The sequence below is a fragment of the Lepisosteus platostomus genome, chromosome 2 (assembly GCF_059453375.1).
Source record: "Lepisosteus platostomus isolate fLepPlt1 chromosome 2, fLepPlt1.hap1, whole genome shotgun sequence".
Classification (NCBI taxonomy): Eukaryota; Metazoa; Chordata; class Actinopteri; order Semionotiformes; family Lepisosteidae; genus Lepisosteus; species Lepisosteus platostomus.
In genome coordinates this window covers 65,015,850-65,033,441 of record NC_142612.1, presented here as the reverse complement: position 1 = coordinate 65,033,441, position 17,592 = coordinate 65,015,850, and the positions used below count along the sequence as shown (strand labels likewise).

The following is a 17,592-nucleotide window of genomic DNA, read 5'->3' as shown; positions in this document are numbered from 1 at the left end:
AATCAAAGTACCGGTTGCATCTGTAATGATAACAACATTTGTAAGTATTCATTTCAAAGACTAATCATTTTTTTCAGGTATTAATAATTTATATTGTAAACACGAAATATTCTTTTTTATTTATTTTGAAGTACTCATAATTACATAATTTGTTTTTTTGTTGAGCATCTGTATTTGAAACCCTTCTGACAGGGTGGACTTTCTGGAGTGGGGAATTATCTTTGTTGGTGCAAGGGAAGAGAAAGAATTGAGGGAAACACTGAAAATGCAGAGTTGTTGGTAATTGTAAGAGCAGTGTAAAATCTTTTGACACAATAAAGAAGGCTCTTTCTTTTCAGCATGGAATAAACCTTTACCTGTTCCTTTGCAGCTTACATATGCTGACACAGCTAACTAGTTGGACTCTGTGTAGAATTGCAACAGATTAAAGTAAGTAGTAGTAGTTTCTACAGTATGTATTACTTCTGGAAGCTCTCTCTTTTAGGTTTAAACTATGCACACTCCCTTAGCAACGTCTTTTATTCCTCTGTACTTGAGCTTGGCCGGCCCTTGTTTGTCTGTGTTTGACTGGAAGAAACCCCAGTATCTGCTTGTGTCTGTTTGCGTGTGTGTTTGACTGAGGTTTAAGGCTGCCCCTGTCTGTGTGTGAATTTTACTGAGGGTTAAGCCTGCATCTGTATTTTGGGTTTAAACCTGTCCCTGTTTGTGTGTATGTTTGGCTGGGTTTTTAACTATGTCTTCTGAGTGCTTCCCAGTATAAGCCTGTGTCAGTTTATCTCTGTTTAATAAGTCAGGTTTATATTCATGTGCCTCACCTTGCAGTGTGGTAGTTTGCTTATTTGATTTTGTCTTTGTCCTTTCATCTCCTGGATTTCTAACCCATTTTACTGACACACTGTACATACTACTTTTCAAATGTTGTACATTTGTTTTCTATTCAGTCTTCAGGTACTTCTGTATGGTTAATGTCCTTTCTATGATAATGTTGTGCCTTTTAATTAAATATCTTAGTCATTCTCTACAATGTTTGTTGAATTCTGCACACACAGAACACCTGGGCTGAAAAAACTTTTCTACCACAAAACAAGGTGTCATAGCAGAAGGCGTCAAGAGGTTTCAAAGAAAAACCTCTTATTTCATGCAAAAGTCACTGCGTCCCAGAGGCTTTCCTGGAAACACAGGGCACAAGGAGGGACTACACCATAGATGGGACACCAGTCCATTGGTGGACACACAGAGGCATAATTTAGATTAACTATGGTAGCAAACATGACTTTGGAAGGTGAGAGATAACTGGAGCACTAGCAGAAAAACTATGAGAGCATGCAAACTCCACACAGAATTTGTACTGCCAGGAATCAAATCCTGTGCCAAAGTGATGTGAGGCAGTAGCACTAACCGTAATGTTACTGTGCAAGCGCAGACTGAATTTGAAAAGTGGAATGTTCCATGAGCAGAATAAACCTGTTTTTACTGGCTGTTTAGGGGCTGCGACTTTCATTCTAAGACAGCTAAATCTCTAAAATATGTGTGTGTATCATCAGATCTCAGGAAAATACCTGTGGTCTTCCAAACTTTTTCAACTATTTAAGAATACTATAATAATGTCAGGTCTCTCAAGGAAAGAAATGAGGAAGGGGAACTGTAGAAGAGTACTTGATGAGGGAAACTCATCAAACAATAAATGGAAAAAACTGACAGAGAATTGGGGACAAAGCTACCAAACAATATAAAACAGATGGAATCGTCAACGTATTCTCACAAGTAACAGATGTGTGAGCCATTCGTAATTCTCATTGTCACGCCATTGCACTTCCACTGTTGCTCATGTTAAATGACACTCATCTGGCTCATACATACACACATAAAAAACTGTGGTGTGTTCACCAGTTTTCTTAATGATTTCTGTTACATCTAGATTATTGGTTAAAACACATATGTAGTCTGCTATAGTAAAATACATACTGTAACATTCTACTGCCATGCTCGTTGTTTATACTGTACCATGTAAGATATGAATGGGATAAGAATTTCAAGTACGTAGCTGCGCCGGCATGCGTAGGCTGCAAAGAAACAGGTAAAGGTTTATTCCGTGCTGAAAAGAGAAGAAAAGAGACACAATGTTTCAGCTGTGAAGCCTTCTTCAGGTGTGGAGCATACATGAGATTGAATCAACCCCAATACTCCAGAAGATATTTGTTTGACATCACTTTGCCAATAATGTGAATTTAGTTTAATAAGATTTACCAGGGTCCAATTTTACCTAAACAATATTCAATACAATAATTAAAGGCATAACATCCGGCATGGTGAGATGATGGTATGATGACATTCCTTGATTAGGAAATTCTTTATGCAATATGATTTATGTTCAATTCACATTTAATTACCTTTTCAAGGTCAGAATAGATAAGAATACTAAACTGTCCTCAAATTTAAACTGATAATCAGTAAATAAAAGGGCTAATGCATGCATAAGTGCTTTTGGCAAGTGGTGAAAAAAAGCATGCATACATATGTCATTTCATTAATAAAAGGAGCCACTTAATTTTTAAACATCAACAACAAAAATACAAGTATTCATCCATCCATTTTCTAACTGCTTCATCCAGTTCTGGTCATGGGGGAGCAAGAGTCTATCTTGACTACAGACACAAGGCAGGGTACCCTGGACAGGGCACCATTGCAGAAAATACAAGTATTAAGATCATTAATCAAGGCACATACAGTATGACATTGGCTATGGAACTTGAAGTGCTGCACAGGAAGGCCATGTTAATTTTCCTAAGGTGGAAATGTTGTAAATTTTTGTAAATATAAATATTAGCTGAAGATAGATGATCCCTTTGTGTAACAATTTTATGTAATCATTACTTAAACAAATTTGTTGGACAAATAACCAAACTTACAATTTACTTTTTATGCTTTTTGATAACAGATGGATATTTATATAGCCATTAGTCAATTGTCAAATTGATTGCAGTTAAAACCACTTTCATTCATCCTAAAGAACAAATCTTGCCAAAATAAAATAATTAAAGGTTGCAGTTTACAGTTTGAATATCATTTAATTTAGAATAAAATACAATACATACTGCAGCTACACGAAACAAAGACTATTATTATAATCACATCTGATGTTTTTCCAAGTGACTTCTCAATACATTAATTCGTTTGACAACTCTCACAATTTATTTGGACTACAGGGATTTCTGGAAATATTAGGGGCCAAAATAAACCAGCTGCTAATGAGAAAAAAGAATTAGTTTCTATTTAATGGTAAATAGTTTATAATTTTTCATTTTTTCTTTGTAAGAAATGAAGTGTAGAAAAGACTGTTTTTAATCAAAAGATTCGGATTATATTATGACACAAAATAAAGCATGTTTATGATTAATCACCATGAGCAAAGTGAATAAACACCAATGAATAATTCTAGCTGTTATGTTAGGCAGGCAGCCACAGTGCAAGGTTAGTGTAATTTCTGACTTTTGTCTAAAATGTTTCAAAGATCAGCTGTTTTTATTAATGTACATACAGTATATAGTCAGGGAGGATTTAACATTTTTTTAATTTTTTGGGACATATTTAGAGGGGTCATTTCTAAAAATACTGTAAAGTTAATTTTATTAACAGTTGAAAATATGTGCATAAACGTTTATTACCAAGTTGGATATTTGTCAAATTCATATTTGGTGAAGAACAAAAGTTATCTGTCAAACTTTATGTTATTCAAAAAAGATAAATTGGGAAGCCACACAAATTCACAATTAGACCAACTACAAAATGTATATTTACTGTAGCTTGGTCAAAAGCTTAATCTTTAAGGATTACTAGAATGACTAGACTATAAACTAGAGTGTACAGGCCTCCAGTTTACCACTGGAGATACCGCAAGCAGATTGCAAAATATATTGGTGGTGGTGGAGGGGAGTCCCCATTAACTGTAAAGCACTTTGTGTTGAGTGTCCAGTTAAACGCTATATAAGTGTGAGCAATTATTATTATTATTATTATTATTATTATTATTATTATTATATACTCTATAAAATGTATTCTCAATCTCTCATTAGAACATGAAAACATGATATTGACATGCAAACCATTACAACTTCTTACACACTATATAATATAATAAAACAACATTTATATATACAAATAATAAAATGAAACTTCACATAAACATAACAGGACCTCTGATAAATGAGCTGCATCCATACAAAGTCCTTGTCAGCTCTCAAATTCATAGTGGTGTCTTCCACTACCGTCACCTGTCTCCCTGGGGCTGTGCTGTTAGTTTTCGGTTGGAATTTTATGTTGTTATGAACCATTCCATTCCATGACTGTAATGTCGCATATCTGTCATGTCATTTTCACAGATGGTTGTAAAAATTTGTAAATGTTATTGTATAAAGTTATATAGTCTTTAAGAAGGAGTTATAATGGTATGTTTTAGGCTCATTCAAATAAAGTGTTACAGAGCTTCTCTTATGATGCAAATAAAGTTTCAACTGTAGCTCTACTGTACTGTACTGTAGCTGTGAAGCTGGATACAGACAGTGATCAGTTTTAAATAGGGTTTATACAACCTCTCATCTTTCTCTCCAATATCTTGTTGGAAAGAGTTGCAAGTAGGATACACACTGTGATAATGGTAGGTGAGATTACATTTTTTGGAATGCTCTTGTCTTTCCTATGCCAAAATCACTGGGATTCTAGCCATTTGGTCTGTGTTTCTAATTAACTGTTATGGACTGGATCAAGGCAGCTGGTACACCCAATGTGAAAGGATGCAGGGATAGTCTGAGGCCTGCTGGATGTTGCCAACACAAACAAGGAGATTTTTATATAATCTTCATGCGAAAGAACCCTCCAAGTGTCGAATATTTGTCAGTAATGTGTTAATGAATGAATGCATTAATCAACTCCTTTTTAACTGTAACTCAGAATTTGAATTGAACTGCAGCACGAAGCCTTTTCATGAAAATGAGTCATGAAAAAATAAGATTTAAAGGCCAGATCACTACCAAAGATGTTGGGTATCACAAGCAATTAAAGTAAAAAAATATATAAAGAAAGAACAGCATTTTTGTATTTTACTCAAATTCCACTCTTCACATTAGTGCTGCATGTGACTCCTTAAGGTTCAACAGGTCTCATTTTAAAATGAATAGATTGTATCTAATGGGTCTGATAAAATACTGCCTTTTAATTTGGGGTTTCTTTATTTTCCACCCACATTTTGTACTCTTCACTTTTGTTGCCAGATAAAAGCTTCTTTTTTTATTATAAATCCCTGTTTACTAAATATAATTTAAAAACAGTTAAGAACTGTAGGTTACTGGCTCTATTTTATATTAGTTTTGTATACATTCGACTAATCCAGTATTTTATACAAAGAGACATACATTCACCAGAGAAGGAATTACAATTATGTTGGACTTTTCATAGTATTGACTTTTTGTCACGACCGCCCACAATCAGAATCCAACCAATACGCTACTCCCGTCAAACGACCTCGCATCGTTCCCAATCAGACTCCAGCTCTTTCCAATTCCAACAAATGCTGTCGCATTAATTAATCAAACAACCAGACCTTTCTTTCATCATCGCACCCTCCATTTCCTGGATTACTTAAGCCCTCACGACCTTGACCTCAATGCTCAGTATTGTTTTTCACCTGGTGGAGCTCCCCTTCTCACTCTCGAGACTTCCTTGCAATTTACCTGACTCCTGAACCTTTGGCTTCCTGTCTTACGAACCTCTCTTGGACCACGGCCTTTGATCTACGATTTGGATAAGTGCACTCGGATTTTCCTTCGACTCCTCTACCCCTTTTTACTATCTGTCAGTCACTGCAAAGGGTCCTAAAATTCATCCGGCTTGTTGGGTGTCTGGATGTGAAATTCTGGGAACTGCAGTCTATGCCAGAGGCATCACAAAGACGAGCCGTGTTGTCTAGAGTTTAGGTTGGATTACTGCCTTGTAAAACATCAGAATGGTTTGGTGCTCAGCATAATATTCATATTGACGTCCGTATTTTTTTACTTGTCCCTAGGTAATGGTTTGTCTTTGTGTTCCTCAATACAAAATGATAAGATACAGAAAAAAGTCAAAAAGTTTTTTTTGCTTCTAACTGCTGTTAAAAATGAAAGTAACAATGAATCAAGGCACAGACAAGGAAAACATTTATTTTTTCCATCAATAAGGATCATCTTGTTGCATTAATTTATTTTTTTTTAAATCTGATTTAAATTTCTATTTTGGCAAAATAGCATATCAAATAAAGAAATAGTAAAGGCCTAACAAAACAAATGAACTTAAATGAGTGTTTATTATAAACAATAAAATATTTCTGGACCATATGATGTTCTCTAGACTGTTTCAGGATTTAAAAAATGGGTACATTAAATCCATATTGCAACAACAAATGTAAGTATTTCTGAAAATAAAAAATACAAGAATATTACAACATGCTCACTGAGGACATAACATTAGAAAACAAATTCATAGACAAATCAGTAAAAAAGTTTTGCTTTCATGTGTGCTGCAGAGATTAATACTGTTGTATTTATTTAAATGTTGATTATTTTTTCATTAAAAGACTAATATTACAAAATAAACATGTTTAAATATTTTTCCACATTTTGTTTAATCCACTCATTTTCTATGTGAGGTTGTTTTTTATGCATTTTTAATGTTTGTAAAAAAATAGAACTTGAAGTTTAATTTTAAATACATGCTTAACCCTTACTGGGCTTTCCTCTTGAAAGATTCATAAAATAATTACAATACATTGAAAGGCTTCAGAAAAAATTGCAAAAAACAGTTTGAGTGAACACAACAGCTCAGGGGTCTATCAGAAGGCAGGGGAGTTTTGGATTCCATTACCAAACTTTGAATAATGACTTCATGCTTAATTTACTGAGATACCAGAGATCACTTTGATAATTAAGGGTGACCTGGAACAAAGACAAGCCTTGCTCCACATGAGCACAAATTACTATTATTCCCCATGTAGTGACATGAAAGGCAGCCATTGAGTTACTTGGTTATCGTGGTAAAATACTTTTCTGTATAGCTCTGCAACACTTAATGTGTTTTACACATCCAACAATTCTTTGCACCTTAGTTCCCCCAAATTAAACCATAAACTTTATACAGATAAAAATAAAAACATTTTCAACATGATTAAACTATAAATGCAAAATTAGTATTTTTTAATTTCCTTTAATTTAATTTTTTTTGTAAATGAGCCAATGCTCATCTCTCTTAGGGGAAATTTAAAAATCCACTTGCTTACATCAGATTAAAAGAAAGGGTACAGCCACAGCACACATTTCTATATTTCTCTGGCTAAACATGTGTATTTTTAACAACATTATCAAAACATATAGGGTACTGTCAAAGGTCAGCTTGCAAATTCAGTTTGCAAGAAATCTAGAAAGCAGATGGGCAGTGTGGAACATCCATCATTGTTGAAGTACTTTGCTACAGCTCAGCAGGAGGCTGAAGCAGTTCGGTTCATACAAAATCACCACTGGGATTTGTGCCAAGTCAACTTCTCTTTAAACTTCCTTGAATGAGACATTCCATGGTGAAAAGGGCAGATTATTTTTTAACCCCAGGTCCTTCATTAACTTGGACTAGACAGGGCTAGTCGTCACTATCTTCCATCCATTTTCAACCACTTTATCTAATACAGGCCCACGGGAGAGCCAGAGCCTATCCTGGCAAGCAACGAGCACAAGATGGGAAGCTAGCCACTGAGCCACTGTGCTACCCCATCACTATCTTATCCATTTATTTTCAATCTCTGTTTCCACCTTTGTGTGACAAATACCTAATCTCAATAAAGGTAGGCCAAAGCACAGAAATACAGTTCTGTGTTTTATTCTACAGTTATGCAGAGCTTTGAGAGCGATTAGAATGAGTTGTATGGCAACTTGTTTGTTGTGTGAGTTGGGCCTAAATTATACTAGAACTTTACCTCACCTGTCATTAGCAAATTCTAAATTCAACATTTGATACTAAAATGATTTGATCCTAAAAACATAAGGAAATATATGGAGGCTATTCAGGGCATATAGCCCATTTGATGGTTAGTGGTTACTGTAACTGATCAAAAGACCTCATTCAGCTGTTAGCAGAAGCTAGTTTATCAACTTCAACAACATTTCTGAGTACCTTATTTCAGACTCCCTTGAATCTACACAATGCAATGTCGCCATGGTACTGTAGTACATATTCAACATTCCTTCCAGAACAGGATAGTTATTTAATAGTGATGGTCTACTTGAGACTACCTGTCCTTTACTGTAACAGTACAAAGGTTGTCATAATGCATGTACAAAGATACACCATCACAGGTAAGATAATCATTCAGCCAAATCGTTCAATATACAATTACTGTATAAATACACTATAAACTTGTATACTGTACAAATGTAACAAAAATGCAAAACTGTCGCAGAGTTGAATTGCAATCCATGAAGATTCAAAACAAATAGCTCATTAATTTTATTGTTGACATAATTGAACGAAATGATCCATGACTAGGCAGTGAAGCTGTAAAATTACACAAAGACAAAGATGAACACACTACAGCAGGTCAACTACAGCAGAAAGTTAGTGGAGCAAGTTATGCTGTCTGCAGGAAGTCTTGAAAAGCTCTTGTTACAGCACAGTAAAAACCTGTGTGATTGATATGCTTTTCTCTTTGGTCTCAATGTCTCAATGTATCTGTCAAGACCCATGATAAAAAGCCTTAACAAAAGGAACTGATACTGTATAGTGCATGTTGATTCCTGATTCTTTTTATAACCTTCTGAAAACAGAAAAATCAGTTGTATGTGCCCAAATGTCCATCATTAAAATTTCCCACTAGAACAAATATTATGTAACTCCATTTCTGCCTGAGCTGTAAAAAGTTAATCCCAAATACATGTATGTATTTCCAGTTCATTTTCATATTCACACAAAAAAAGATTTAAAAATGTCAAATACGACTGCAAACCTAAAATTAAAAAATGCATCAACAAATAGCAGCCAGTTCCTATACGGTAAATGAACGTGTTGCACAAGCCTCACAAAATTAATTACACAGTACTCAGCAATTTAATTGAATTACCATATGCAAGCTGTTAAAAACAGCATTGTTGGAAAAGGAGATTTTGCTGAGAAAAATAAACTGCGATATTTTGCATTCGATAAATACAGGATGCGTTTCCATATAGGCTGAGATCAACTTGAGTACTCCACAAAAAAACATTTTGGGGGTCAATATAAATTTTCCACATTTGGTTCTAGTGAACAGACAGATTCATAATGGTGAGACATCATTTAAATATTCAAGGGATCTCCTGATGTAAGTGAGAGATTTGGCTCTCTAAACTGACTCCTGTATAGTTCTCTGGAATCTGGAACAATGTTGATTGGTTCTCCCGGTGGACATTTCCTAGGTAGACATCCATGTATCATTCAGGGTATGGAAGTCATTGCTGGATAATTGAGTCTTAAAACCATTGATGATTACAAACTCATTGGGCATATACCAAAATGTAAAAAAATCCATGTTCAGTATAGATTCAGAGAAGCTCTACTGTACAAAGGCATCAATTACAGTAGGTTTATTCCATGCTGAAAAAAAGAAGAAAGAGAACACAACGTTTCGGCCGTAGAGCCTTCTTCAGGTGTGGTGTGTGCCTTCTTCACACCTGAAGAAGGCTCTACGGCCGAAACGTTGTGTTCTCTTTCTTCTTTTTTTCAGCATGGAATAAACCTATTACTTGTTCCTTTGCAGCCTACGCATGCTGACGCAGCTACCCACCTAATCAATTACAGTAGGTTGATATTCTAAAACTAGCAAAATACTGTAGCAGCTTTGAATAGAAACATGTAGGTTATCGACACTCTTTAACCACAGTTCCTTCAGAAAAATAACCACAGAGAATGGGGTTTTTATGAAAATACATTTAGATGTGGGATTAGATGTGCATTGGTATCTTATAATAACAATGATACTTAGGTCCATACTGAATGGAATCCTCATACCCAAATAGTTTAAAAGCTACTTCACTGGCTTCTATCACATGGCTCCTTTCCATGGGATAGAAAACTTTCCCTGGCAAGCAGAACCCCCCACCTCTCATGAAGTGACATGTTTACAATTTGCTGCTGGCAGGTGAGCTGAAGATTACATTTAAATTGGGCTTTAATGCTTTTCTTTATGCCGATTATTGGGATTGTGTAACAGGAAAGGTTACACAAAGTTCTGGACATAATCAGCTACTTGGAGAACAATGTGAGAAATTATCGACTGAGTAGCATTCTGATTTTTGTGTTTGTATTCTTAAATATATGGTATCATGAAATGTAGTCTTAAAAATGTTATTTATTATTCAAAAGCACGAGTAAACATTATTAAAGTAATATATTATTTTGTGGAGCTAATTAATATTTCTCAACCAGAAAACAAATGAGTGCATACTGAATGTGTGAATAATAGTAGGTATTCATTAGCTTCTTAACAACACAAATTAACGCAGTACATATCATTTAACAAGGAGAATTTACTCTCAGGGCTACCATCACTACCTTAAACTACAACGATGCTCTAAATGTTTCATGTTTTGGGAGGTTTTTGGAAACCATTTTTGGAAATTGACTGATACTGGCAGTACTCACTGGCATGCATCTTTTATTTATGGTAATGTCTTGACACAAACAACTTTAACACAGCTGGGTGTCTTGGATATAGTTCTTGAAAAAATAATCAGATTTGCTACAGTATGTAACCTCTTTGGCTAAAACAGTTGGAGTTCCTGAGAAAAGCAGAAAACCAGAAAAGAGAAAACACTGTGTTAAGAATGTTGACGTTCCACTTATCATTTTGGGAGTATTGTCCTTTTCTCAGTTGTTTCTTTAAATATTAAATATTACAGAAGGAAACATCTTTATGGGCATATCTAGTAATGTCAAATCCCACAAAGAGGATCATTCATAAAAAGTTAGAGTACTGTTAAACTGTTTTCAAAGCACAGACATTAATTTGTGCTCTTTTCTATTGACCATGAATCAGTCTCAGAATTCATGCTTTATGTAACCTGTCAATAACTGTACAGCCATTTTCTGAATAACCTCTGAAGGCTTAAAAAACAGAGAGTATAAGAAGTATTCATATTTGTTTTATGAACCTGGACTATGTTGTCACTTCCTTGTCTACCAGCCCACACAAGAATGTTTACATGGCTTTAATATAAATCACACTGTAGTACTTATTCATGTACTGTAGCCTACAGTATGTTGAGAAAATATAACATCTTTACACATAGACAGTTTTTAATATTTATATGCTGGAATGTTTGTTTGAGATTCAAATACACTATTTTGCTGCATTACATCTACAGAATTTAAGGAGTTTAGCAAGTAAAAATGTTCATGTAATTCTTCTGTGTCATAGAAAAACAATATGGTTCCATGACCCATATCTGTTTGTCTTGCTTGTAACCATATGCTTACTGGACAAAATTTAGTCTCCGTTTAGACACAAATACAAAAATGGAAACATTTCTCAGTCCTGTTATCCTTTTATTAATCAGTTTTAAAATACTTTTGGAGAGAATATGTGGGTATTAAAATTTTAATCTGGTATTGTACAGGTGCCTGTGGTATTCTTCCTGCATCCTTACATCACTGGTTTCAATTATATGTATTATGAATACAAAATGTATTATGAAATGATGTAATGATATAATGAACATATCTAATGAACGAAAATGTGAAAAACATTACAAAAATAAATTATTATTCTGCTGCTTAATATTACAGAATGTAAACATCATGCAAGCACCTGCTGGTTTCTATTTCATAGAAAGGACAAGGCGGTGTAGCAACATTTTTTACATAACACACTGTCGGTGACCTGATTTGTGACCTGAAATCTACAATGTAACCAGATTACAATCTAATCTCCACATTCCCCACTGCTGCAGCTGGTCTGATCTTAGACCAAGGACAACTTAAAATGTAGGATCGTAAAGATTATCGCTAGTACAGTTGCACTTACAAGCGTGCTTCATCTTGTTGCCTTTGTCTCTGAAGTTTACTTCCTCACTACCAGTAATTCAAGGTCTGATGGCATAATGACTACAAGGTCACTGCGAAATGTAAACAGCAGTTGTGACTGTCGCCTTTATTTTGTTCTTAGAGGTAGTGCTTTCTATCCGTGTGGTTATACTTAATTTTTTTTTCTTCCAGAATATTTTACAACAAATTATTCCCTTTACTTACAAGATCAGCGATGTCTTGATTGTTTAGAGTTACATCCCACACGCACAATTGCTTTCCCAGCATGTACCTCTCATCCCGGATTGTCATCAGCAATGGTTGAAGACTCTTTGGTGGGGCATCGGCAGCCTTGTATTCAGGAAAGGCAAGCGTTATCTGTGGAGCACATTAATGTGTGGAAAACCTCTCAAATATGATGAAAGTACATGTACACTATGTTACAGAAATACAAAACAAACAAACAAAACAGACATCCATATTATGAAGGTCAAAATATCATCTTTGGATACTTCAAAATTAACAGAATACTTAATTAAACACATTTATGGATGTGACGATTTTAATAGTTAAATTTTATGCTTTCCATGTCTAGAATGTGTTATGGGAAAGAACATGCAATTAAAGATACATTGAAATCCACTGATAGGTGTTCAGTGATTATTTTATGATTCATGCTGTTTTGTATCTCTACTTTTTTGAATGAATTTATTTAAAATATGTTATAGATCTTTTTTCTTTTAAGACCTACCAAACTTCCATTCCTCCACCATTCCTCCGGAGCCATAAGCCGGGTGATGGTCACTGCAGGTCACAGCCTATCCCAGAAGTCAGGGGTCTAAAGTAGTGCATTGCAAAGCTAAAGCCAAAGGGCCAGATTGGAATACACAATTCAACCTAACCAGCATGTCACCAGGGCCGGATTTTGGTGTTCGAAATGTGCAAAAAGACGGGTAAATGCCAATTGAGTTACGTTGATAGACATGATGCACTTTAAACCATTCTAATGCTAAACCACGTGACTGGTGGAGCGAGTCGAGCGGCCATCACTTTGATACTTCTAGTTTCTAGAACAGCCGCTAGATAGCGTATGACTATTGATTCCCCATCTATGAATTGGCTACAGTACTCTGCTCTCCTCCCCACTGATAGCTGATGTGTAGTGAGCGTTCTGGCGCACTATGGCTGCCGTCGCATCATCCAGGTGGATGCTGCACATTGGTGGTGGTGGAGGGGAGTCCCCATTACCTGTAAAGCGCTTTGAGTGGAGTGTCCAGAAAAGCGCTATATAAGTGTAAGCAATTATTATTATTATTATTATTATTATTATTTGGAGCACCTAGAGCCGATTGCAAGCATGTTGTTTCAGCTCATTTTTCATTAGTCACTGGTGTTTCCCTCCTTCATAGGCCCTTAAAATTTCGTAGGCCCTACGCACTGTGCCTACAGTGCCTAATGGGAAATTCGGCACTGCATGTCACTAGGTTGAGGGAGGAATCCACTGCACCCAGCCATATACAGTTCTGTACACACCCAAGAAAGCTAGATAGATACAGTATGGGACAACTATATTCACATTAAAACAATGACAGCAGATGGATAACTGTCAGTGAGAAAGAAAAATCCATGAGTGCAATTTCAAAAATCCTTCCATTGGCAGCTGAGGGGGAACATCTGGACATCAAAGAGGTGTCCATTCTCTGAAGTGCATTTTAAATGTGCATTGGCAAGCAAAATAAACAACTAATATTCTAACATCAACAATCTCCCCTCTCAAAGTATTTTCTTGCCTATGGAAAATCTAAATAATGAGGACTTTTAATAAAAACCTGTCTCATCAAAAAATAATACAGCAGATAAGGAGATGTCATTATATATTTAACGAACAAGTAATAGGTTTATTCCATGCTGAGAAGAGAAGCAAGAAAACACAACGTTTCGGCTGTGGAGCCTTCTTCGGGTGTCAAGAACGTCTCAGCATGGAATAAACCTATTACTAGTTCCTTTGCAGCCTACGCATGCTGACGCAGCTACCCACCTGAATTACATGCAGTACAAAGATGTACATGGAAGAAACGGGAATAATATTCTTAGGAATTGTTAAAACACTGTTGTGGTTAATGAACTGTATATAGTTTTGACACTGTGAGCACAGTATTAAACAGCTTTCAAAATGGCAGCTTGAAAAAACTGTCTTATAGCTACTCTATTATGCATACTATTATGTTTCTGAATAGAAAATATATTCTGGCAGTTAAAAAAAGCATCAATTGTACAAGGAAGCATGGCACTTGAAGTAAAGAATTGCAAAAGAAAGTAAAATGTCAGAAGATTAACATGAAACAGATTTAAAAAACATAAATCAAGATTCAGGGAGAAACTATACTGTCACAGTGACAGGCACAAATGTCTTGAGTCTTAAAAATGTTATTGGATGTATTATTTATTTACTGCAATCAGTGTTACAAAACCTGTGATGGAGATTATTGGTATTAGGATTACAGAGTACTGTATGTATTTAGCTGGCTACCTGCTGAAGCATGACAAAATACACTTAGAATATAAATAAATAATGGTTTTATAAAGTTGTAAACCAGTAAAAATGATTTAATTAAAGGCAGATTTCATTTTCATAAACCATACCAAAAAACCCCCAACAATTTTAATTAAGGAAGTGTTTTGAACTCTAGAGTTATGGAATCACCTTTGTCATGATCTTTTCATTTTCAATACAGCGTAGTGTGCTTTGCTTGATTGTAGGGCTGACACTGCTCCGGGCTTGAGCACAATGGTTTTCATATGTTCTTAAGAACCTCCGAAGAATGATGGGAACATCTGTGACCGAGCCTTGCTTTGCATTTGTTCTGGTTCCTTTTCCTTTCTTTTTTTTGGCCATTTTGCGGTAGATTTTCTTCTTTTTTTTTCTGACTCTAAAACAGCAACAAGACCGACTGTAAATTTCCTGGGCTGAACCATAAAGGCATACTGTATATCAGAGGTACATTGAAAATGCAGGCCTGGACATGCTAATTATTAACTAAATATGTCACAGTGTACTGTAGGTGAGCAATCGTCACAATAAATCACAGTTCAGTATAAAATGTACTAAGACCACTAAGAGTGTATCGGAGACCACTAAGAATGGAAAGCAACTGGATTATACTGTAGCTACATTTTAATAAATCAACTTTAATTCCTAAATCTAACTGTGTGTTTAGAATTCATCACCAAAATATATTAACATATATTTTGACGTTCGAAGTTTTAGTCATGATACTTTTTCGAAATTTTAAATATTGATGTGCGATTAAATTTAAATTTGGAGATCGTTATCAGAAGTAACTGAAAAGAAGTCTCTAGGTCCTAAACATATTTTTAAATAACGACAAGGAAAAGTGCACCCTAAAGTTTTGACTCCATTAAATCTTTCCTACAAAGTCATCTACAATAGTTCAAAATATGAGAGGCTGTTTTCTTATTTATTTATTACTGATAACCGTGCACTGACAAATAAATGCTGAGCTGAAAACACTTGTCTTCTAAAACTTTCTCGTCAAGCTAAATTTACTGTATTTATTTGATAGAAACATTTAAGACAAAAGCCAGTATGTTACAAGCAATGACAGTTTAATATATTAATTTTCAGTATTAGAAACCTGAGCTAATTTAATGTGGAGATTATTTTTATGAATACGCCCCACTGTGCATGTTTAAGAACGCAAACAGTTAAATAAAGCTGCATACAAAAATACAACAAAAATAACATTTAAATAATAATTCCTGAGGAATATGCAGATACTGTACCATTCCAAACCTGGTTACTTTGATTCACAAAAGCAACAGAATTAGTAATAAATAGAAACAAATGTTTCCGTCTTACAGAGAGTCCAAAAACGCAAACCATGAAATTGCACATTATAACAAAAAGCCTATCGAAATGCCTGTGATCTATGAAATGGAGTAACAATGTAGACGAGATTCACAAATAACAATAATCCCACTGATTTGATTATATTTTGTCCAGGCTTCTAGTGCTGTTCTAGTGCTAATTTTGATTTAGCCATAGGTTTACAAAAAATTCACTAGATTCATCTCACCACCACTGGGACTTTCTCTTGGCGTCTGTTCCTATAGAAACAAGGGTGAATGTTTAAACACAGAAACAAATAAGGTACTTTTTCAAACTGCCATGCAGATTTGACTGTTCAGTTCAGGGCTCTTTAGTGCCGCGATATTTAAATAATCCTTTTCACCATTTTGGGTTTTTTTTGTGTGTGTTGTTTTTCTTGTTTTTGCTTCACCGCGATAGTTCGATGGCATTATTGGAAAGTTTTCTTTCTGATTTTAATGTCTTGCATCTTCAAGCTTTAAATTCCTTTGCTTCAACAATAATTTGGCGATGTAAGAATTATCTTTGCAATTTTTTCGATTTAAAAATTCTACGTTATTACTGTAATTCTGGCTCTCCCGATGTTGTTCTCCTGCTTCAATATTAATGCGATTAATGGTAAAACAATTATTTGCTTAAACGAGTTTGAACCAAATGCAGTATAATAAGATGCAATTATCTTTATTGAAATAAAAATGTTATTAAATGGTTATCTTTTTATTTTTATCTTATTTGTATTTTTATTTTTTTCTTAAAACTGATTAATTAGGTAAAGTGTACTATGTCAGAACTAAATAAAAAAAATAGAAACATACTAATACAAATATTTACATGACATTGTACTGTAGCACTGTGCTAGTGCTGTTGTGAGAGCATGCGATATTATTGTGTCCAACGATTTTGCAGAAAACGTTCCTTTACATACAGTACGTGAATATAAAGACAAATCTATCAGAATGAGTTTTTACAGAACAATTGCTACCTTTCACGTCTTCCCTTGGAATCTTTTCCGCCTCCGCCTGTCTTTCTCATTTATGAGTAGGATGACCTACAGTACATTGCACAGATTAAGTACAACTCACGGCTCAACCTAGGCAGAGCAGTTATACGCAGATATTTTTGGTCAACATTATACAATCTGGAAACAACAAAAACAATAATGATGATGATGAAACAGAAGAACTTTTTAGACCTTCAAAAGTTTATTAACAATCTTGAAACCATTGCCCAGGTGACTGCCGAGCAGATGCAGTTGTTAGAAGTTCCTGTACACTGTAGCTTTGCAGGAATTGCAGAGGCCACCTGCCTGTGAAAATGTGTTCTGGCCTTCAGGACATTCCTCCTGAGCTGCTGCTGCTGACAGATGGGAACCTACTTTCAAAAGAGTCAGGAAAGGCATTAGATTTCTTAGGAATGAAACTAGCTGCAATTTTTTCTCAGATGTTTTGATTGTGGTTGTTCATTTATTAATTTGATTTGTACTCTGGGCAATACTTCCTAAGGTGTGTTCACAAAGAAATAAGAATGTGTTTCTTGCTACACCACAAAACCTAAAAGGCTGCTTTTTGTACCACATGATTAGTAGGATTAACTGGTCAAATGTAAATTCAGATAAAATGGTTAAAATCTCAGTAAAT

The 17,592-nt window shown here is 35.1% G+C and overlaps 1 protein-coding gene across 5 annotated transcripts in view; it reads right to left on the bottom strand.

Moving 5' to 3' along the window:
* Positions 1–16,271, bottom strand: part of LOC148676799 (uncharacterized) — a 35,186-nt gene extending 18,915 nt beyond the window's left edge. For 4 of the 5 annotated variants that reach the window (XM_088613315.1, XM_088613338.1, XM_088613319.1 and 1 more), the window contains exons 1-3: positions 16,164–16,271; positions 14,771–14,996; positions 12,292–12,444 (exon numbers count right to left, since the gene is read on the bottom strand). In XM_088613315.1, coding sequence (XP_088469441.1) covers positions 12,292–12,444; positions 14,771–14,962 — 345 coding nt within the window. In that variant the 5' untranslated portion in view covers positions 14,963–14,996; positions 16,164–16,271. Of the gene's footprint in view, positions 1–2,004; positions 2,064–12,291; positions 12,445–14,770; positions 14,997–16,163 lie in introns of those variants that run through there. The other variant, XM_088613348.1, reaches the window with a different exon arrangement.
* Positions 16,272–17,592: the final 1,321 nt, after the last annotated feature.